At 36.2% G+C, this 25,001-nt stretch overlaps 1 protein-coding gene across 5 annotated transcripts in view; it reads left to right on the top strand.

The window, feature by feature from the left end:
- Positions 1–25,001, top strand: part of nek11 (NIMA-related kinase 11) — an 84,144-nt gene that overhangs the window by 18,453 nt on the left and 40,690 nt on the right. For all 5 annotated transcript variants that reach the window (XM_048153572.1, XM_048153568.1, XM_048153569.1 and 2 more), the window contains exons 4-12: positions 7,609–7,727; positions 7,946–8,010; positions 10,950–11,076; positions 15,472–15,621; positions 15,868–15,946; positions 18,771–18,856; positions 21,210–21,329; positions 22,503–22,596; positions 22,778–22,907. In XM_048153572.1, coding sequence (XP_048009529.1) covers positions 7,609–7,727; positions 7,946–8,010; positions 10,950–11,076; positions 15,472–15,621; positions 15,868–15,946; positions 18,771–18,856; positions 21,210–21,329; positions 22,503–22,596; positions 22,778–22,907 — 970 coding nt within the window. The remainder of the gene's footprint in view (positions 1–7,608; positions 7,728–7,945; positions 8,011–10,949; positions 11,077–15,471; positions 15,622–15,867; positions 15,947–18,770; positions 18,857–21,209; positions 21,330–22,502; positions 22,597–22,777; positions 22,908–25,001) is intronic.

Here is a 25,001-nt window from a genome sequence, read left to right as displayed (position 1 = left end):
ATCACAATTTGCAAATGTCTTACTGCCCTTGAAAGACACACTGGGATTTGAATACTATGCAGAGACGTTCTTAATGAAAGTGAGTGAAAGGGTTACTTCAGGAACATGCCTTCTCTTAGGGCTAAGCCTTTAGAAAAATGTACATGTGATCACTTTAAAGACAACATGAAATATAAATGACATGCTCCTGGTCTTGTTGTGAAGGATTTATAAGTGCAAAAAGTCATAGAGTAATAACTTGATCGTTTCTTTGTCTTTGAATTTACCTTTGTAAACACATAATCACATTACGGAGGTAAAATGAGTTGCACATCCCATTTGGTTGGCTTCCAAGTTATAATTCTGGATTTATTTGCTCCTCACCAGCTTTCCATTACTCTACTTGCACTGTCCAGCTCCTCTTTCACCCCTGTAGATCCTTTTCTGCGTTCAGTGATGGATCAGAGATGCCGAGAGCATCCTGACATCGCCCAGAGGTCACGTTCATCTCTGTACCTTCAATCTCACCATCTGATCTTTTCATCTTTTCCTTGCTTATTAAGACATATCAGGTCAGACCGGTTTCATGTCATCTCTGCCCTATGCTTTGGAAGGCCTCTGGCATCAACTAGGCATTTTCGCCCACAGAAATGCCGTTCACTGGATATTTTCTCTTTTTAGACTATTCTCTGTAAACCCTACCGATTGTTGGTTGTGTGTGAAAATCGCAGTAGATCAACAGTTTCTGAAATACTCAGACCAGCCCGTTTGGCATTAACAACTATGCCACGTTAAAAGTTCTTCCCCATTGTGGTGGTGAGCTGGTGTACACTATATTATTATTTTATCATTTAAAATTTTTTATTTAAATACTAGATACACATTATGGTAGTGTTTGTTGTACTGAATTGGATTTTGTACAGAAATGATTGGGACTGGATAATTTTCATCACTATATTACGATAATGAGAAAGACAAAAATGTATATATTTATCAGGACAAAAACCTTAATTATACCTTAATTTTTAAAAACACGAATCTGCAGGAGTTGAATTGATAGTTCATGGCCCAATTTCAAATGTCCAACATTCACAAAAGTGAATTTTATGTTTTCTTTATATCAAACATGACTATATGAGAACACTGACATAGAGTTGGTGAACTTATTAATCTTACCAGTACTAAACATAAACATGTTTTTAATAGGAAAGTTTTTATACTATCCAAGTTACAATATCATATGGTTTTGCCATCTCTGTTTTCAGGACGGTATAGTCAATTAAATTAAAAATCTTGTGAAGTGTGCCACATTGGCTGCTTTGGAGCAGAATAGAATGAAACTCAGAAGAAAATGAAACACAACAGTATTTTTACCAGCTGTTGATTCCACATTGTTTCCAAGCTGTTGAGAAATAAAAGATGACAGATGCCATAAAACGTTCTAATGTTAATGCTGCTTTGATTGTGTTCTCTGTGATCTGGATTACTGCATGTCATGGGGAGTTGCAGCTCCTCATTTGTACATAGATTAAGGAAGATCCCTCCTGTGCTGAGCACGTGCATCGAGTTCCTTTCTCCTAGAGACATGGGATGAAGAATAGGCCCTAAAATTGATCTTGTGTCTTTCTCCTTCTCAATGTGGCAAAGCTCACTCTGATCTACAACATTCGAATAAAGCAAGAGGAAAAAGCTTATGAATAGAATGAAAGCATATCTCTGCTTCCGGCTTCCAGTTCTCCTCGTTCTTTTCTCTTTCATCTTGTTCATGTTTGCCATTGTGGTCCATGTCGGTTGAGTTGCATCTGACAGACACTCACTATAATTAAGATGAGACTCATTGATCTTTGATCTTCTGATGTAGTGCAAGTGTCTAACTGCTTTCTGTTACATAGGATTCTGTGTAAAATGGTAAACAACCCTATATATATATATACAGTACAGTCCAAAAGTTTGGAACCACTAAGATTTTTAATGTTTTTAAAAGAAGTTTCGTCTGCTCACCAAGGCTACATTTATTTAATTAAAAATACAGTAAAAACAGTAATATTGTGAAATATTATTACAATTTAAAATAACTGTTTTCTATTTGAATATATTTCACAAAGTAATTTATTCCTGTGATGGCAAAGCTGAATTTTCAGCATCATTACTCCAGTCTTCAGTGTCACATGATCCTTCAGAAATCATTCTAATATGCTGATCTGCTGCTCAAGAAACATTTAATGTGTACAATTGTACAAAATATTTGTGTACAATATTTTTTTTTCAGGATTATTTGATGAATAGAAAGTTCAAAAGAACAGTGTTTATCTGAAATCTAATCTTTTGTAACATTATAAATGTCTTTACTGCCACTTTTGATTGATTTAATGCATCCTTGCTGAATAAAAGTATTCATTTCTTTAATTTCTTTTCAAAAAAATAAAAATAAAAATTCTTACTGACCCCAAACTTTTGAACGGTAGTGTATAATGCTACAGAAGCTTTGTATTTCAGATAAATGCTGTTCTTTTGAACTTTCTATTCATCAAGGAATCCTGAAAAAAAAAAAAAAAAAAAGTACACAACTGTTTTCAACATTGAAAACAATCATAAATGTTTATTGAGCAGCAAATCAGCATATTAGAATGATTTCTGAAGGATCATGTGACACTGAAGACTGGTGTAACGATGCTGAAAATTCAGCTTTGCATCACAGGAATAAATTACTTTGTCAAATATATTTAAATAGTACACAGTTATTTTAAATTGTAATAATATTTCACAATATTACTGTTTTTTACTGTATTTTTAATTAAATAAATGTAGCCTTGGTGAGCAGATGAAACTTCTTTTAAAAACATTAAAAATCTTAGTGGTTCCAAACTTTTGGACTGTACTGTATATATATATATATATATATATATATATATATATATATATATATATATATATATATATATATATATATATATATATATATATATATATATATATATATAATTTTTTTTTTTTTTTTTTTTTTTTTTTTTTTTTTTTTAATATCATTGTGTTTAGACTGGGTAATTTTCTTTTACTGTTTTACATTGAGAATGTGAGAATGAGATTTTTCCCATTATAATAATGAGAATTCAAGGGGGAAATGCCCTTAATTGTCATGAAAAATGTCACAATTCAAAAACCTTAATTATTCCATCGACTGCCAGATTTAAAAAAAAAAAAGAAAAAGAAAAAAGAAGCAAATATGCATGAGTTAAATGGATGGTCTGTGACTGTATTCAAGATCATAATGGGTAGTGGGTACAAATATGGAGCTGGCTATGTGTGTTTACTAATGGTCTGGCATACCTTCATACAATTATTTGTGGAAATGGTGCCTTTGATATAGTCACAAGAAAGCTATTCTGTTATAAATTAATAGCAAATTTCCTCTACATGACTCACTGCAGATCTCATTACCTCCTACTCCGTTGGATAAATGTCATGTCTCCATGTTAAGAGACTGAAGCCATAGACACACCGAGAGAGGAAAAGGAATGATTCTTTGCCTGTGCCTGACTTCCTGATAGAAACAGCTCTGGGTGGGAATCATTAGGGCATGGGAAGCCATATTACGCTCTAGCCCTTTGCCCTTTCAGGAACATGCACAGACACTTACATACAGAAAGTGATTTGATTGCCCCTGAGCACTTTGCACCTGAGCGGTTGAACGGTAACTGCTAGCTGATAAATGATGGCGCTCTGCTCTCTCTCTCCAGTGATGTGACTCAGATCTGTCCATGCCAGTCATCTCATCTCCTTCAGCAGGCCAGTCTTCACCCCACCAGCTGTGCCAATAAAACTCCCACCTCAAGAGAGGGTTGAGACCAGAAGCGCCATTCAAACTGAGAGATTTTTGCATCAAGTAGATTTTGACTGCATCTTTTGGAAATAATGAATAGGGCACTCAGTGTTTTTTATTGCACTGGTCAATATAATAGTTGTCTTATCCACCTCATTTTTCAGGTAAGAACAGGCGCGGCCATTTGTAAATTTAATGTGTCTGGCTTCCGGTGTCATTTGCTTCCAGTTATTTTTAGCTGTTAAAAACAGCTTATGCTGCTTGGTTATTGCAAATGTGTATTTCTTATCATATTATTTTAATGTATTGTCTTAATTATAAATAAAATATAATGCAAATGAATTAAACAGTACTGTTCAAAGTTTTGGGCATGGTAAGATTTCCCAATGGTCACCAAAGCATTTATTAGAGCAATTTAAAAAATTCAGTATATTTTAAAATGTAATTTATTCTTGTGATGGCAAAACTGCAGTGTCACATGATCCTTCAGCAGTCATTCTAATAAGCTGATTTGGTTCTTAAGAAACATTACTTTATATTTCTCAATGTTGAAAACGATTGTTCTGCTTAATATTTTTTTGGAAACTGATATTTTTTTTCCAGGATTCTTTAATGAATAGAACGTTCAAATTAACAGCATTTATTTGAAATAGAAATCTTTTGTAACACTATCGTCTTTACTGGCACTTTTGATCAATTGAATGCATCTTCGCTGAATAAAGGTATGAATTTCTTTCAAAAAGAAAAAACAATTTACTAACCCCAAACTTTAATAACTAATAACTCTTTTTGTGTCCTACCCTTTTATAGAGATTGCTCTCTGACATGCCTGGTTTAGATGCATTTGCTCAAAAAAAAATCAATGTTTCATGTGAGATCCATGAGATTTTAATAAATGAAAACACTTTCTTCTGTAGTGAGTGAAATGGAGCTACTCCTGGCCTACAGGGAGTATTTCATTACTTCTGTTCATGCTACAATGCTTATTTCAAAATTCATTGCTCAATTAAACCTTTGCACTCATGAAAAGCATAGAAAGCTTTTTCAAAGCATTCGAGGAGACTTTTTGAGTGATGATGGTCATAACCGTAGATAAATATATTATGGGGGTGACAAATTAGCCCAATCCCAATTACACTCATAATGCGACTCATCCTTCGCTTGGACGTGTAACGAGCCCCACTTACGTTGAGCAAACACTTCCCTCGGGCAGTGCACAGGAGGGCTTATCCAAAGACATTTCAAATGAACTGGTAAGCCTGCAGTATATCCTTATGCCTTTCACTGCATTACCGATAGAAGACTTTTCTAAGATTTTTTCTAACTCACTCTCTTGAGACATTGACAAATGTCTGTTGTTATTGAAATGAGGGGTGCTTAGTTCAGCGTTGTGCTCAAACTGAGCTCTGCTTGAGTCGTATCAGTAGTGGGGTTGATTATTTTCTTGGCGGCACTTGGTGAAAACAGAGATCCTTAAATATGCTTCAGTTTTATATGCTCATTCTAGTTCCATTATTATGCATACAAGAAATAGTTTATCCCAAAAAATGAAAAATGCTCTCTTGTTGTTTTAAACTTTCCCTCTGTTATAGCTTTGGATCTCATTTGCAATGTTGAGCATTTAAACTCTTATTGTTTGAATTGCAATAAGTTTAAATGTTCTAAATATATATACAGTATGTATGTACAATCAAACCAGAATTTATTCAGACACCTTGAACATTTCATTCATTAATATAGCTTATTCACTATAGTTTTAAAAAATGCTAATAAAATATGACAAGATCTCAGAGTTAAACTGTGTCAGAAAAAATTAATCTTAAAGGTGCCCAAGAATGCTTTTTCACAACATGTAATATAAGTCTAAGGTGTCCCCTGAATGTGTCTGTGAAGTTTCAGCTCAAAATACCCCATAGATTTTTTTAAATAAATTTTTTTGACTGCCTATTTTGGGGCATCTATGCACTGATTTTTTTCAGCGCGCCGCCCCTTTAATTCTTCACGTGCTCCCTGCCACACGAGCTCTTGATTATATTACAGCACATTTACAAAGTTCACACAGCTAATATAATCCTCAAATGGATCTTTACAAGATGTTCGTCATGCATGCTGTATGCATGCTTCGAATTATGTGAGTAAAGTATTTATTTTGATGTTTATATTTGATTCTCTATGAGTTTGAGGCTGTGCTCCGTGGCTAACTGCTAATGCTACACTGTTGGAGAGATTTATAAAGAATGAAGTTGTGTTTATGAATCATACAGACTGCAAGTGTTTAAAAATGAAAATAGCGACGGCTCTTGTCTCCGTGATTTCAGTAAGAAACAATGGTAACTTTAACCTCATTTAACAGTACATTAGCAACATGCTAACGAAACATTTATAAAGACAGTTTACAAATATCACTAAAAATATCATGCTATCATGGATCATGTCAGTTATTATTGCTCCATCTGCCATTTTCGCTGTTGTTCTTGCTTACCTAGTCTGTTGATTCACCTGTGCAGATCCAGACGTTACTGGCTGCCCTTGTCTAATGCCTTTCATAATGTTGGGAACATGGGCTGGCATATGCAAATATTGGGGCGTACACCCAGACTGTTACGTAACAGTCGGTGTTATATTGAGATCCGCGTGTTTTCCCGGAAGTCTTTTAAACAAATGAGATTTACATAAGAAAGAGAAAGCAATGGAGTTTGAAACTCAATGTATGTCTTTTCCATGTACTGAACTCTTGTTATTCAACTATGCCAAGGTAAATTCAAATTTTGAATCTAGGGCACCTTTAATTATGTCAGATAACACTTAAGCAAAACATGGTCAGGTCAAAGTGTCTGAATAATCTTTGGTTCCAATTTTTTTACTGGTAGTCCACTGTATGAAGAATTTTTGGGTGTAATATGTCACAGTTTACTTTATTTTGCTATCCTCACTTACATAAATGAACTATAGTGTCCTGCACCCACTAGTAAAAATATATAAAAAATGTCTGAATAATTTTTTGTTTGAATGTATATTGGCCATACTACACAATAAAATTCAATGGTGTCAAATGTTGTTTTGGTCTTTCAAGGTATGGACTAAAACGGTTCAGATATCTTCTTTTGTGGTTCACAGGTTTGGGATTTGTTTATTTGACCAGTGAATCATTTACATGAACAAACTCATTTACTAAAGAGAGACAGGGAGAAGACTTATAAGTTATATTTGACTGCCATCTCGGTTCTTTTGGCAGTAAAGCTGCAAGCACGATGCAGTTTGTTCTTTTATGCTCCATGGAAGAAAAATAAATATCACACAGGTTTGAAATGACATTGAGTAGGCTTTAATGATGAAAGAATATTCATTTTAGGGGGAAATATCTTCTTAATTGACGCTCAAAATTATTTTTAATCATCTTTGATCATTAGCAGTGGGGTCTCTGTCTCTTTCTCTTTTCCTCTCTCTCACGCTCCCTGCAGAAGTCTCAGGAGACTCTGGGCATCGTGACTGGCGCTGCCAGTGTGCGTGTGAGCAGGGAAATGTGGGTTTTGTCTGAAGTGTAAATAGGTGCCCAAAGGCTCACATTCTTAAGGATGACTTCGCAAACCACTAATGCAAACAAAGAAAGATCAGAGAGAATGTACACATAGTAAAATAGACAAAAAAGCACAGTATTACTCTTTGAAGTATCTTTTTGGGAACAAAGACTGTTTATTTAATCTACTTTTTGTCTGCGCTATATAGACATCGTCCCAGTGCTTCATGCAAAAGAGAATGGATTTTCATTTTTAACATTTTTGCCTTTTTATTTTCTCTCTGTTCCTTAGGACAAAGATTTGGACTGTAAGTTGGAAGAGCTAAAACGCACAGGCAGGACGTTATCAGAGCCTCAGGTCTGTGAATGGCTCTGTCAGCTTCTGTTGGGAGTACATTACATACATCAGAGGTGAACACTCTCCTCTTTTTCCCTGTGAATAATTCATAACTGACCTATTTTCTATTTTTACATTCAAAATTATTTGTTTTATGTCTTTTATAGCTCGCCCTTACACAAAAATGTGCACTTTGCAATACAAATATGCCCACAACTGAGCAGCACATCTCTAAATCCTTGATTCTTGCCACTTCTGTGTCTATTGATTCTTGTTTATCTTGCTTAAACAGGAGAATACTTCACCGAGATCTAAAGGCCAAAAATATATTTCTAAGGAAGAACATTGTTAAGATAGGTAAGCTCTTCTTCACAGGATGCTTGATGTGTTTCTGATGTTCTTGCAACGACTTTTAATGACACCAGAAGCCCAAACACCTCCCATTTGGTATAACAGACCCTTCTTTTATGACAGTTAAGACACTCATCTACAAAGAAACAGGATCATTACCTAGTATAAAAAGTATGCCGGTCAGCCACAGCAGACAGAATGAAGCTGTTCTTCTCTGAGGCAGATAAGCATCACTTTTATTTTTTCTAACATAAATAGGTGCACCGAAAAATTTCCTTTCATACATTTTTTTTTTTTTGTCATCTCAGCATAAAGTTGTCACTTTTAGCTCATTTCAGTGCAAAATAATGGATTTGTGTGTTCTTGAAGGATGAAGTCCTTTCATACAGCAGACTCACTTGAACGCTAATCTGTGCATTTGTGTTGCTTTACGTCAATTTGCGCCTTCGCCTGCCAAAACAACAGGGTTTACTTCAAACTAATTCTCAGGTCACTGTAAAAAATGAAATGTTGAGAAAACTCATAATATCATTTCAGAATTATGCAATATATTTTCAAGTTCTGGCACAGCTAAAATGTTTATTTTTGCACTATGAAAAAACTTTCACGATGCATTGAAATTTTGGAGTTCTTCCAGCAAGTGTACAACAACTGTCCTCAGTACCTCAGCCAACTTGTATTTGTACGTTCACTAAATGTTAAATGTCTCATTTACAGCATCCAATTCATTCGTGTCAAAGGAACCACAGATCTCTTTTTCAGCAGATGTTCAGTAAACAAACCAAGGAAGCTTTCATTTGTCTATTACATTTTAAATGACTGCTTGGCTCTGAAGGAGATGACATCTTGCAAGGCTTTTGTTTCCCCCCCAAAAAAGAGCACATCTTTTAACCTAATGATGTTTCATTACATTTTAACACAGGAAGACACACATACTGTAGACTCTCAACACTTACAGTAACACATAAACCTCAATAGCTTTATAATCAACAAGCACATCATTAAGAATGTGAGTGCTGAACATCCGCACAACAAACTATGATGACAAAACAACTACAGAATAAAAAAAAAAAAAGAAGTGAAACAATAATAATCCTATAACAGTACACGTGTCATTTATGCTGTAAACTAAAGCATGCTGGTACCTCCTAATTCACATATCTCCAGCATTGCTCAATATTATAAAGTTTGTCCAGCTGAATCTCTTTTAAGCACTTTTTGGGGACAGTTTTTGGAAGAATATTTTTGGCCTAACATTTATTTGTATGTTCTTTAGATTGAGTCATTCATACGTGATTCATTTTTCTTACTATCCGTGACTCAAAAATTAATGTTCAAGTGAGAATCTCAATGAGAATGTGCATGGTAATCTCACAAATAATCTCAACATATAAAAGCTTGTTTTGTGGCCTTTATAGTGTTTGTTAGTTTAAACTGAACATTTCATTAAATATTCCTAATTTTGTTACACAGTAAAAAAAAAAAAAAAAAAATCCCCCTAATTCTATTTAAAAACTTAAAGGGATAGTTCACCCAAAAATGAAAATTTGATGTTTATCTGCTTACCCCCAGGGCATCCAAGATGTAGGTGACTTTGTTTCTTCAGTAGAACACACATGATGATTTTTAACTCCAAACGTTGCAGTCTGTCAGTCTTATAATGCATGTCAATGGGAATTCCATCTATAAGAGTAAAAAAAAACATGCACAGACAAATCCAAATTAAACCCTGCGGCTCGTGATGACACATTGATGTCCTAAGACATGAAACGATCGGTTTGTGCGAGAAACCGAACAGTATTCATGTCATTTTTTACCTCTAATACAACACTATGTCCAACTGCCTTGAGCATCCAGTGTGTGAGTCACCTACATCTTGGATGCCCTGGGGGTAAGCAGATAAACATCAAATTTTCAAAATTGAATTTACCTCGGCATAGTTGAATAATTAGAGTTCTGTACATGGAAATGACATACAGTGAGTCTCAAACACCATTGTTTCCTCCTCCTTATGTAAATTTGATTTGTGCAAAAGACCTCTGAAGAACAGGTGAATCTCAACATAACGCCGAATGTGACTCAACAGTCGGGATCATTAATATGTACACCCCCAATATTTGCATATGCCAGCCCATGTTCAAGGCATTAGACAAGACAGTATTAACATCTGGAACTGTGCACAGCCGAATAAGCAGACTTTATGCAGATAAGCAAGCAAGGACAACAGCGAAAAATGGTAGATGGAGCGATAATAACTGACATGATCCATGATATCATGAAATTTTTAGTGATATTTGTAAACTGTCTTTCTAAATGTTTCGTTAGCATGTTGCTAATGTACTGTTAAATGTGGTTAAAGTTATTATTGTTTCTAACTGTATTCATGGAGACAAGAGCCGTCGTTATTTTCATTTTTAAACACTTGCAGTCTGTATAATTCATAAACACAACTTCATTCTTTATAAATCTCTCCAACAGTGTGTAATGTTAGCTTTAGCCACGGAGCATAGCCTCAAACTCATTCAGAATCAAATGTAAACATCCAAATAAATACCATACTTAAACGATCTGATAGGCTGCATGACGAACACTTTGTAACGATCCATTTTGAGGGTTATATTAGCTGTGTGAACTTTGTTTATGCAATGTATTATAGAGTTGCGAGCTTGGGGGCGGGGAGCGCGAGCATTTAAAGGGGACACGAGCTGAATCGGCGCATATTTAATAATGCCCCAAAATAGGCAGTTAAAAAACTAAATAAATAAATAAATAAATAAATCTATGGGGTATTTTAAGCTGAAACTTCACAGACACATTCAGGGGACACCTTAGGCTTATTTTACATCTTGTGAAAAAGCATTCTATGGCACCTTTAAAGTAATGGAAAAACATATCATGTTGCCATGACTTTTTGCTGATGGAACTTTTTTAAACCCTCTTTAAAGGTGACTTTGGTGTATCTTGTCTGCTGATGGGGTCATGTGATCTGGCAACTACCTTCACAGGTACCCCGTACTACATGAGCCCTGAAGCCCTCAGCCACAGAGGATATGACTCTAAATCAGACATCTGGTATGAATAACTAAACAATTGAGTCATTTATTCTTAACCAAGACTTTTTTTTTTTCTTTTTCTTTTTTTTGGACTTTTGGGTTTTACATTTGTAAATACAGTACACTTACAGCCAAAAGTTTAATTTCAATTTTCAGATACAGAAATTGAATGAAGTAATTAAATGTAACATAACACTGCATAGTCTTAACTGTATAAATTAAATATAGATATCGTTATCAAAGTTACACAAGTTATTCAGTCAAGAGCGGTGGGTGATTTTCTTTTTGTCATTTGTTGTTAGATGGACATTTATTTTTATGTTGTTTATTAGGCTGCTGTCACTTTTGAAGGGGATTTATTTTGCAAATTTCACTTTTAAATGGTGTTTTATTTGCATACATTCACAAAATATAATGTGCACTACTTGCATGTTCTGAATATGAAGTTGGACAAACAGTTGGTATTGATCCATCTTTGAGAATTCGACTTGCTGTGTTTCAGTGTGAGGTTCTCCACACTCCAATTGTTGCTGCTGTAGTATCCAAACTAGCACAAGCTGTAAAGGCTCCACCCTCTTCTGGAAAGTGGGGTGGGAAGAAGCAGCTCATTTGCATTTTAAAGATAATAATCTGTGGGGTATTTTGAGCTAAAAATTCACAGACACATTCTGGGGACACCTGAGACTTACACTATATTGCCAAATATTTTGGGACACCTGCCTTTATGTGCACATGAACTTTAATGACATCCCATTCTTAATTCATAGGGTTTAATATGGAGCTGGCCCATCCTTTGCAGCCATAACAGCTTCAGCTCTTCTGTGAAGGCTTTCCACAAGGTTTAGGAGTGTGTTTATGAGAATTTTTAATCATTCTTCTAGAAGCGCATTTGTGAGGTCAGGCACTGATGTTGGCGAGGCCTGGCTCGCAGTCTCTGCTCTAATTCATCCCAAAGGTGTTCTATGGGGTTGAGGTCAGGACTCTGTGCAGCCAGTCAAGTTCCTCCACACCAAACTCTCTCATCCATGTCTTTATGAACCTTGCTTTGTGCGCTGGTGCTCAGTCATGTTGGAACAGGAAGGGGCCATCCCCAAACTGTTCCCACAAAGTTGGGAGCATGAAATTGTCCAAAATGTCTTGGTATGCTGAAGCATTAAGAGTTCCTTTCACTGGAACTAAGGGGCCAAGCTCAAACCCTGAAAAACAATCCCACGCCATAATCCCTCTCCACCAAACTTTACACTTGGCACAATGCAGTCAGGCAAGTACCGTTCTCCTGGCAACCGCCAAACCCAGACTCGTCCATTGGATTGCCAGACGGAGAAGCGTGATTCGTCACTCCAGAGAACAAGTCTCCACTGCTCTAGAGTCCAGTGTCGGTGTGCTTTACACCACTGCATCTGATGCTTTGCATTGCACTTGGTAAGGCTTGGATGCAGCTGCTTGGCCATGGAAACCCATTCCATGAAGCTCTTTATGCACTGTTCTTGAGCTGATCTGAAGGCCACACAAAGTTTGGAGGTCTGTAGCTCTTGACTCTGCAGAAAATTTGCGACTTCTGTGCACTGTGCGCCTCAGCATGCACTGACCCCGCTCTGTGATTTTACGTGGCCTACCACTTCGTGGCTGAGCTGCTGTTGTTCCCAATTGCTTCCACTTTGTTATGATACCACTAACAGTTGACCATTGAATATTTAGTAGTGAGGAAATTTCACAAATGGTCTTATTGCACAGGTGGCAACCTATCACAGTACAACGCTTGAATTCACTGAGCTCCTGAGAGCGACCCATTCTTTCACAAATGTTTGTAGAAGCAGTCTGCATGCCTAGGTGCTTGATTTTATACACCTGTGGCCATGGAAGTGATTGGAACACCTGAATTCAATTATTTGGAGGGGTGTCCCAATAGAGGGTATGCACGTGACGTCACCGTCGTCCTTTATGACTGTGGTCACGCCCACTGAGTGGCACAAAGACTGAGTGAAAAACACACAAAACACTTCCAAAATGGGAAAGAGCTTTGTGATTGACTGTACAAATAGCTTTGACACAAAATCTGAGGTATATATTTAAAGAGTGCCAAAAGCTACAGAAAAAAAGAAGCAAATGGATCACTGCAATTTACAGAAACAACTGGACTCTAGGCAGAGAAACATGGATTAGCAGTTATGATTTTGTGTCAAATTGTTGGATTTTGAGGTAAAATCATACCGTATATATTGTATTGTTATATATTGTGTTGACAACTCATCAATTAAATATTTAACATCTTCTATTTTGCATAATTGGGTGTTTTTATATAAACACTGTCAAAAACTTTACAAGTTTTAGGGCTCGACAATATGACGATATATGTAATTGATAAAACTGATTACTCGGATTTAAACCTACCCATATTGTAGTTATATAAAATATTCACAGGTAGATTTTGTATTTCCCCGGCGTCGAAATCAGGCACATATAAATGTCAAGAAACGCGATTCCTGGCTGCACGTCAATATCCATGGATTAGGTTTCTTTGACATGTTATAAGGAACACTTTCGAGCCCAACCTTTAGTGTAATCGTTTGTTTTACTCGAGTTTTCGCAGTTTCCCCTATTAAATCCAGTCATGCAGCAGGTTCTTTTACCACTCAGTCCAGCTGATGGAGCACGTTCTGGCGGGAAAGTGACGTCGATGCATACTCTCTATACTTTTGACAATATAGTGTATATTACATCTTGTAAAAAAAGGGGCATAATAGGTCCCCTTTAAAAACTGCTGGTATCCAACATACTGTTACACACGCGTTTTCTTTCTCAACTGTTTACATTCACTTAAGACATAACTAACTATGTTTCACAAGGATCCTCATAATCCCTTGTTACTTATTTATGACTTTTATTTTAAAATGTGACAATAGTGATTAGTAAAGAATGAGTGGGTGCATCCAAACATTTGACTTTTGATATTTATATCTTCAAGCAGTTTTAGTTCTCACCAAGTAACTTGCAAAGTTATTCCCTCACAGAGTCAAACTCATAAACTTTAAAAACAATTCATCATTATGCATTATGCAAAAGTGCAAGTAACGAGGTATTATGTCTGATTGCTGTCAAATTGCGAGTTCTGGCAGTCCATTAAATCTCGTCAGTGCTTTTTTTTTTTGTAATTTTAACTTTAAAAATTTACCGAAAATTGCAATCAGGCATAGTTAAGGATGCGGGCGAAAAATGGCAAGCATAATTAACATGAATTGTGATATCTCCGGTTGCTTATTGAGCTGTAACAATCTGCATCTGAGCTGTGTATGTGTGGTAAGGGTGGAATATCAATTCATGGCATAAGATGTTTTCAAAGGCAGAAAGGCGGGGATCCCCCTTCAAGATCCAAGCTAGACAGCCCCTTAATATCACCAGATCTCTGTCCTCTCCCCTCCACTCACACTATGTGCTGAAATATATATAAAGATATATGAAGGGAGGGAACCTATAGAGAGATGAGATCCACTGGGAAATAATGAGATAACAGCATATAGTAGTAAAGTAGAAAAACTGAGAGGGAAAAATGTTTAGAAAACAATAAGATAGAATGAAGGAGAGAGAAGGCAATCTCATTTGCCAAATGGCTACAGGCACTAGCTGCTAATTTAAGGGCCTTGCGTTTCCTCACACACTCACTTCGATGTGTATGTGCCACCGAGAGCCGAGGGTCTCTGTTCAGACGCGTAAAGCAGCCTATTGGGAATTGGACTCTTCACTCTGTACTCTCGAGCCTGCAAGAACACAAGTACGAGACACACTGAAGGAAGAGGGTCACTGTGCTGCTTAATAGAGATAGAGAGCAAGAGAATGAGCTAAAATAGAGACATCCTTATACAAATTATTCTTCTCTTTTTTTTTCCTCTCTATTTGTTTGACCATTCAACTAGGGCAAGTGCAAGTGGAAATTATACCAGAAATAATGTGTAATTCATGTGAGGTTTTATTTTAATTTAATTTATTTCATTTTATTTTATTTACGCACACACATATGTACACACATTTTATTTTATTTATTCTATTTTTATCCTTAATTTATTACACACTAACCCAGGTGTTCCTAATCTTTCTATTGAGATCTTTAAGATCAAATAGTTTCACTAATTGTGTTCCATATGCTAAAATGATCATGGCTGCTAATATGCATTTCTTCTGCAGAACATAAAATATATTTTGAAGAATGTTTGTAACCAAACAGTTTTGGTTCCCATTGACTTCCATTGTATGGGGGAAAAAAAATAAATGAAAAAAGAATCTGAAACCTGGTTACCAACATTCTTCTAAATATCGTCTTTCGCGTTCCATAGAAGAATGAAAGTCATTCAGGTTTGAAACATCTTTTTATTTTTTGGGTTGGACTGTCACAATTTTTTTCATTATTCTCTGGGTGCAGGTCTTTAGGCTGTATCCTCTATGAGATGTGCTGTTTGGTGCATGCTTTTGAGGGGCAGAACTTCTTGGCTGTGGTGCTGAAGATTGTGGAGGGACCTACTCCATCCCTGCCAGAAACATACTCTCAGCAGCTCAACTCCCTAATGCAAAGGTACCAGAAACAGATGCTGCCCTGCTCCAGGCACGAATCGGGCCCATGTCATCCCAAGCTATATCTGTCTGTCTGCCCACTGTGGATGAGTAGATAGACACAGATCAGTGGCTTGTTTGATTCAGCCATTTTTCAAAGCAGATTATGCAAATTCCGAGCAGGTTTAGAGGCATTCAGCTAAAACTATCAGCATTTCATGAGGTCTTAAACATAATTCTTTCTCTCTCTCTGTTCCTGTGTTTCCAGTATGTTAGAAAAGGATTCTTCACACAGGATCTCAGCAGCAGATGCTCTAAGGAGCAGGTTCATTGAGGAAAGCTTGCAGGTGAGGAGACGCCGTTGATCAGATCAGCCAGACAGGAAGACATCTGACCAGCTGTTCAGAGTATCTGTTTCAAAGGTTAATGGGAAGGGCTAGAATGCACCAGGAAGACTTTGATTCCAGGCCAAGCTCACTAGGTTTCTAAAAGTCTGTTATGCATACTCATCACATCATCGATTCGCCATCACATTTGACTCACCCTGTGCGTAACCTTTTCAGATTGTACTGTTGAAATGTCAGTGATTGGCATGGTTGCCGCTAGGTGATTGTATCGATTGTGGCTTGTCATAGTTCGCCTTGTTCCCTGGCATATATGAATTTTTATGCATCTTTCAGGCAAATGATCAGTCTGAAAATGTATAAAAACTCAGAATATTTCCACAAAAGTTTCTTTAACCCTATTTGGACAGGACTACCTTTCTTAGATAAAGCTTAGATACATTTTTCACAGATTTCAATCAAGCCCAATTCTATCATACACCCGGTGCAATAAGGCATCAGTCATGAAGCGAGTGTTCTTTGCTAGTTTCAGCCCAACGCAGTTATCATTTTCACGTCCTGCGCCACATTGTTTACAAGGTGTGTTCAGGCACGTTGTTGGCGTGTTGCTATTTTGGGGCAATTGAAATAGACTGTGCCATTTACCAACTGAAACTTGGTCTAAAGTCAATGACGCAATATTTGTTTTGTTATTCAAAGAGTGCATTAGTAATATGCACCTGTGCGGTTGCACAATGCGCATACACTCTGCTTATTACATACTCAGGGATGCGCAGCAGCACACAAACATGCCAAATATTTTTTTAAAAAGACTGATCATTTGCCTGATTACAATGTAAAAGATTATTATTGTGTGCATACAGATAAAAAATTGAGTTTTGTAGATGGTCTATCACTTGCAGATACATTTCCTCGCTCGCGAAGCATTCACATTTTCCACTTGCAAATTCCATCATGTAAATAGCGAATCCGCCATGGCATGAGCGCAGCTGGTTTTGGATTCAGACACGCCCTAATTGCACTTGCGCTGTGCACTTTAGACCATGCACTTCGTTAAATGCAATCATTAAAATAGGGTCCCTAATGTGATAGACATATATTTTTATTTTATTTATTTTTTTATTTTTTTTTATTTTCTTTATTCATAATATTTATTATTAGAACTTTATTTTATTCTATTTGGCCTGGGGCCAGTTCTGGCCAGTTGGCAGATCTGTCACTTGCGGGCCAATGCGTTACCATTAAAAAAAACATACGTTAATTGATCTTGTACATCCTTTTTTATACATATATACTTTGCAAACTTAAAATGTACTGCCAAGATCTAGCTGGCTAACATAGTTTTGTTGAATTTGCTATATTTAATTGATAATCTTAAAAAAATGTGTGCTGAGAAATATATGCCACATATATGCCAAAATATAATTTTGTTGTCCATTGAATGTCATTGGCCACTGAATTAATGTTTATTAATTTCTAGTTACATTATAGCTCATAATTTACAGCTTGTCGCATATTTTCACTTTGTAAAAAAATCTGGAAAAAAAACAAGGTATTTATATATATTTTTTAATCTAAAAATTTCTAGCAGTCATTAAAAATTATTTTACGATAGTGCCAGTGTAAATGTTGGCCCGACCATGCAAAGTGCAAACTTTTCTAAATACAGTAGGAATGTGATTATATTATATTATTTTTTTCACAGTGCTTCTCCTCGTGTATTTTTGCCTTTGTCAATTACCATAACTAAAGCTAAACTTCTTGTTGCGCTGCCTGGTGTGACTTCATTATGGATCTGGGCCCTTTTCCAACATTCTTTGTAAAATAACAGTTGGTGGTTGAAGTGCTGCTGGCATCCCATCCAATGTAAAAAATAAAATGAAATGAGGCGAGTCAGATCACAGACCGCTCAGAACATCTGCAGGTATGATCCTTAATTAATTCTTCCCCTAATTATATACACAATACATAATTATATCACACAGAGCATGTACATTTGATCTGGATGTAAGCATCCAGATCAAATGACCTTCCCTAATGCCCACATCCAGACAAGGTCTTCTGTTAATACCTGCAACCCAAACATCATGTAGAAATCTAGTCTAATGGCTGCTTAACTTCCAAGAGCTACTGTACATGTCATTAGTATTTTTCATCACACTGTGAAAATATAATTGCACTCTATCTAATCCTATTGATTTTTTTATAGCCCTTGTTTAATGCATCACGGTTACAGTATTTGCAGTTATAGCAGCCTTTCATCACACGCTTTCATACTGCATTGACATGTTTACATCAGGGAGCTCAGTAATACGTTTTTGCCTTTGGAAGCTAGTGATCCCCTAACCCCCATCTGAAAGCTCCTGGTGGGATGTGTCTTCCACCAGCTATTACACCATCACCATCTCAGAAACATGTAATCAGAGAAGGAGAGGGCATCTAAACGACGACTCTGAACACAGCACTCTCTGATGGCTTTTCCCTCCTCTGTTGTTGTGTACAGTTTCCAAGGCTTTCTTCCGCCTGTGTAATTTGTGCCTTACAAATGTATCGTATTGTTCTTTAAATGTGCTCGTGGCGGATTCCTCCCTGAGGATGATTATATCAGTCTTTCTCTCCCCTTCCCATTTGCTCTGATTCAAGAGTTCTGAGAAACTCAGGAGTGAAACACAGGCCTGTGTGATGGTTTATACTGATTGAACACTAGCTTTGCTGCTGCTGTTTTGCTTTTTGTTTTCATAGCTCCTCAGGAAACAGTAACTTTTACAAGCCTCAGAGAACAGCATTAACATATATTTCTTATCTTTTGTTATTTTTCTCACTGCAGAGCATGAAACACAAGTTCTTTAGCCTGACACTGCGAGACAAGTCGATGGGGGGAGAGAGAGATGCATCGCAGATCCTGAGAGCACTGTAAGTGAATCCACAGTCACGAGTCCCAGAGAGAAAGAGACATTTACAAGCAGTCTCACTTCTCTGTTCCTGCAAAGATGCTGTCAGTTTAGAAATGCATGACTCTACACCAGGGATCTCTGGGAACAGGACTGTGTTTGTGTTTTTTTTTTTATCCCTTTTTTTGTAATTTTCACACAAGCTTGTTGGGGGGGGGGCTAAAAATATGTAGCTGCGTTGCTGCGTATCCAGTGCAGTGCTTCCCACAGGTTTGAAATATACTTGTGGTGGTAGCCGGGCGAAAAATCCTCCTATTACCCACGGCATGTGGGTAACTACATGTGACAAACAAATAATGTGTGATTTTTAACAGTATTTTTATTTAATTGAAATAAATTTTAATTGCATAGCATATTACATGTAATTACATACTAATATTATGCATTGTAAATTATGCAAAATTACAGCATTTAAATGGTTCACCTTTTCCTATGTTCTCCTTGCTGTCATATAGTGTCTCTCTCAGTGAATGGGACACAGATTTTACTAGTAAAATTTATAAAATGAATAATATATGTGTCAAATAATGTTCTTAGTCTTTTCTACCTGTGGGGGAGACTACAATAATTTACTATGAATTAAATGGAAATCAAATTAAATACAATTTATTGTGTAACCAAAATACCAATAATGGCCAAAAGAAAAAGAAAAAACTTAGCGTGTGACTTTTATTTATAAACAAGTCCAAAATACACAGGTACTCTTATTTTGAAATATCTGTACTATTGCAGGCTGATCTTACAATCGTCTAAAACATTTTATATAAAGGCCATAAAGTAGACTTTGTAATAATTCGTCAACTTGAGTTCATTAGCAATCGCTTGGCATAAATCTGCGCTTTTCATTGATTGAGAATCACTTTGAAGCAGTCTGAAGCGCTGTTGTGCGAGCTTGTAGAACGCGCAACAGCACCGCCTTCTGACTTGTGTGGGAATGACATGTGTGGGAATGTCAGCGGGAGTAAACAGTTCTGACGCACACGTAACGAGCAGGTATGAAACGACTAGTTTATCGATCGCGGATGGTTTCATTATCTTGCGCGGATATAAAAGTACAAGAGGATAAAAATAATAAAAGCAAAAATGTGTCTCCAAATATACTTGGGCGGCCGTTATTATACGTGGGCGGCCCGCCCAAGTAAAGTCTATGTGTGGGAAGCACTGCAGTGTTTGGAACATGTTAATCAGGTGGCAGTCTATGAGCAGCAGACTTTTATTAATTTAGTTATTGCTTTCCACACTATTTCACACTATATCACAAATAAATTACATTATAAAATATACAAAACTAGAATATAGTTATTTTAAATTGTAATAATATTTCACAATGTTACTGTTTTTATTGTATTTTTGATCAAATAAATGCAGCCTTGGTGAGCTTAAGAGACTTACATTTAAAAAACTCACCAACCCCAAACGTTTGAACGGTAGTGTATTATGGAATTATATGAATTAGTCATGAATTAGTAATGTAAAGTGTAATATTTGAATCTTCAGTATTGAAGTAATTATGAAGTATTGAGTTATGTTATGAGGACATGGTTTAGGTAGTAAGTGATCATGTACATCATAATTATGATGAAATAATCAAATGAAATGGTACAGTACAATATAGTACATTTGTGTTAAAAACATTCTAGTGATCACTTGATTTTTTCCAAAGTGTTCATGTTACTAGTTTAAATACAAATGGCAGGTAAAGTTGTGGGACATACTTTGTCTTATGTATCAAAAAAATAATTGCTTTCTTTTGGACCTTTTAGTTTGCCTTTTTGTCTCTCCTCACCATAAGGCACAGAGCTTAGCTATTTGCATGAGGTTATATGCGGCCTTGAATTGAACTGAGAATCTGACTGAACCTTTTGCTCATTATCTCTTTCAAACGCCGTTCTAAAATGCCTGGTGTCCAAAGACTGCACACAAAGCATCTGAAGCTGTCACAACTTCTCATGAATAACCTAATGATATACTTTTCCTTGTTTGGATTCTACTCTCTTTTTTTGTTGGATTAAATTCTGACTTCAAATGAAATTCCCTATTTCTTTTGAAATTTTCATGAATTATAAATACACTACCAGTCAAATATTTTGACACACAGACCCTTTCTTTCATATTCCTTTTTCCTTACACATTTTATAATAATAGCAGGCTAATATATATATAAATGTATATATGCTGACTAATAATCCCCAATGGCAAATTCATAAAAAACATCAACAACTTTATCACATCAGCTCTGATCACAGTCCAAAAAATGTATGTAAAGCAAAGTAGTCATTAGTCATTTCAGTAAATGCAGTCCTTGATCCCCACAGGCAGAAGAAGGTACATCTGCAGACACTGCGGGAGAGATCAGAGGTGCAGAAAATGAGCCCGAGAGAACGCATGCGGCTCCGGAAACTCCAAGCAGCAGACGAGAAAGCAAGAAAGATGAAGTGAGTGACGTTCAGTGCAGTGACCGTGTCACACTGAATGTTAATCAAATGTGACTCGCAGTTCATTTTCCATAAAGTTAGCATGAGTGTCAGGGCTTTTCTGTTTTCATGGTGCAAGGATTTTTGGCATGTGTCTCACATCAGCTCTGATTCTTTGTGTAATATGTGATGCACTGATAGATTTGGAACAGTTGTCATTGACTTGTGTCACACTCAAAAACTGATGTATTATGCACATTACTCCATTATATATTTATTTTTGTTTGCCCAAAAAGAAAATTCTACCCTCATGTGGTTCCAAACTTGTACAGTATGATATTCTTCTACAGAACAGAATATATGATATTTAGAAGAACATCGGGGTCCAAACAACATTGGTCCCTGTTGTTTTTAAATTTATGGATTAAAAAAATTGGGTAACACTTTACAATAAGGTTTCATGTTAAAATTAGTTAACTACATTAGTTAACATGAACTAATAATTGATCAAATATTTTGATCAATTGCCATATGTAACACTAACAGAGTTCAATGTAAAGCATTATCTGTTGTGAAGGGATCATTTCCTTATGATTGTTGTAGTGTTGTGCTGGAATTTATTTTCAAAGAAATACCATGTCTATTAATGAGTACAGCTATAGTAAATTCTTCAGCTAGTCAGCTTGAGATCATTTCTATCTAAACTGGTTATATCTCTAGCAGTGTATGTTTTATGAGCGGCAGGATAATCTCTCTCTTTTTTTTTTTAGTTATGAAAAAGAACCATATCCTCTGCACAGTCACGCAGAGCCAAAGCACAACCAAAACAATGTTCTTGCGCAGAATGCTTCGATTTGTTTTTTAACCGCTAGATGGCCAAAAGTTACATAGTGTACCTTTAATTTCAACATTTACTCATACTTTTTCAAATCAAAAGATGTATTTGTTAACATTAGTTAATGCACTGTGAACTAACATTAACAAAGATTAAGAAATGATTTTAAAAATATATTGTTCGTGTTAGTTCGTTAGTTATTACATTAGCTAATGTTAACAAATTAGATATTATTGTAAAGTTTTGCCAAAAATGTAGACATTTATTTTCTTTTGTGTACCACATTTTTGAGTGATATATGCCAGTAATATATACTATAAAAAGTTATATATGCACATACTGTTATTGTTTTACTATAGGAAAATTGTGGAGGAAAAATATCAAGAAAACCACCTTCGCATGCAAGAGTACAAGTCCAAAAATTTTCAGAAAGTCAGTGTGGATGTTTTAAAGGTATGTTGATAAGATTCCTGTCAGACATTATTCTTAATTAACAGATTTGAAATCACAGCTGCAATTTGTTTGTATTACATTTCTTTTTTTAGCTTTTTATAGTGAGAGAAATGAGAAACTAAGATATGCTCATCCCTGAGCAACTTTTGGTACAGCGTTTGTTTTTACGTCTTTTCAATAGGTAAGAACTGAAGGAGGAGTTAACAAGACTCAACCGATTCAGAGTGAGACACCAAAGGGAAACTCAGAACTGGCGGGAAGCATTTCTCATCTCTCCGATAAGATGTGCAAGTCTTTGTCAAAAGATCATGGTGAGTGGTATTTCACTGTAACTAAAGGTCAAATGGGAGAAATCGTAGCTCTGAGTTGACACCTGGGCTGACATTAACAATAATCCATGGTTAAAAGCATTGCTTAACCCTCTTTCAGAATCACAAGAGTGAAACATTGCATTTCCGAGGGTTAAGTGGCCGAATAAGAAGATAACCCAGGGTTAAGTGTGGTATGAAAAGCCGTTAAGTTGGAAAAGACAGATTTTTTTTCCACACATTGTTTAATTAGACTTTTAGCAAGTATATTAAAGCAATTTGAAACCTAGCTCATCTGAGACTTTCTCTTGCTTTTTGAATTACAAAATGTGTGTCTGATGAAATTCCACCCATCTCTTTCAAATCAGAAAGTTTAACTTTCTATCAGAAATTACTTTCTTTCTCTTCTACATCTTCATTAAAATTCATTGTGCTTGGCGCTCCAGTGCCTCTTTCTCCATGGTTTAACAAACAACAGATCCCAGAACAGAGTGCGGTACCATGAGTATTACACTGCACTGTCAGACACTCACACATTTAAAAGAGATAAAACAGTATTCCATTTTGATTTGAAAGTCAAATGATTCCTAGACATTTTAATGATGTTCCACCGCACAGATTTATCAGAGCAGAAGTTGCCTGCCTTTATGAACAAATGATAAAGAAAGTAAGAAGCAGTTTAGTTTCATCCATTATTGAAGTTATGACCCCAGAACTTTGAAACTTTTGAACTTTCTGCCATAGACTGTAATAAAAGATGGACGACACACCTTCACTCTCTTCCGTTGTAGAAAAGTGAAGCCGCCAATGTCCCAATTTGGTACTGACATCTTTGAACACGAGTCCGTGCAGTAGTGAGCGCGAAGTGGAGCTGCGGTATCAAGGCCCCGCCCACATTCCAGCAGAATCGGTTAGTACAGTTTACTGCAGAACAACTCATTATGTTGTGTAAAATAAACAGTTATGGAGATTAAAGTTAAAATTAAAATGAAAGCTTCTATCTCCTCCCAAAAATCCTGAAAAAAGTCTGTTGGTGCCTCATTAACTACTTCGCTCAGAGAAGCTGTCAATCTCAGCTGTCAATCATGACATCACACCCCTGTTTTTATAACATCAAATAACTAACTAAAAATAAACTTTAAAAAAAAAAAAAACGAACACTTGAAATTAAATCAGCGTGATGAAAACAACCTAAAATGACAGAAAACATCTTTGAGCAAAAAATAATTTGAAATATAATTTGGTTGTTTAGTATGTCTCACGTCCCATTAGATTACATGGAGAGGGTGGGATTTATGACCTATACTGTATCCAGCCACCTGGGGCCAATCGAAAATATTTGGCTTCACTTTTCAGGACTTGTGCAGCACACTTGGTTTCTGCTGGTATGCTCCTATTTCTAGATTTATCCAGATCCCACTGTACATCAGAGATGGCCGACTGTACTAGTGTGTACTCATGAATTAGGTCTTAGTATGAGTCAGCAGACATCTAAAGTAGACGTCTAGTCTAGTCAGACATTTAGTATGAGGCAACAGACTAGATATACACTGTGTGCAGAATTATTAGGCAAGTTGATTTTCTGATCATATTTTTTTTCCAAGCACATTTTACCAATTCCAGTCCACATCAATCTTAATAACTCCTATTAATATTGTTTTTAATCATTTATAAGTGATATATAATTGTTCATGAAGGCTGGAAATGAAAAATGCCTTATATTCAGGTGTGCAGAATTATTAGGCAGGTTTGCTTTTACAGGGAAAATGAGCCAAAAAAGAGATTTAACTCAGACTGAAAAGTCAAAAATTATTAAATACTCATGAGAAGGACGCAATACTAATGCAATACTAGAAATTGCAAAGTTAAAGCATGACCAAGGGACAGCAAAACGCTCGTTGGGTCAGTGGGGTCATACAAAAACAGGTGGAAAAGAAAAGACACATGTAAACTGCAAAATAATTAAGAATTAAGTTGAAGAATTAAGTGTGAAACCATCAGGAACCCTTTAGTCTCTTTAGTCTCCAGTAAGTTTTGGAAGATCATTTTTAGTCCATCTCTGCAAGACGGACATTTCAGGATAAGAGATGGACTAAA

The sequence above is a fragment of the Megalobrama amblycephala genome, linkage group LG13 (genome assembly GCF_018812025.1).
Source record: "Megalobrama amblycephala isolate DHTTF-2021 linkage group LG13, ASM1881202v1, whole genome shotgun sequence".
NCBI lineage: Eukaryota > Metazoa > Chordata > Actinopteri > Cypriniformes > Xenocyprididae > Megalobrama > Megalobrama amblycephala.
Note: the sequence above shows the minus strand (reverse complement) of the source record. Positions and strands in the feature narration are given on the sequence as shown.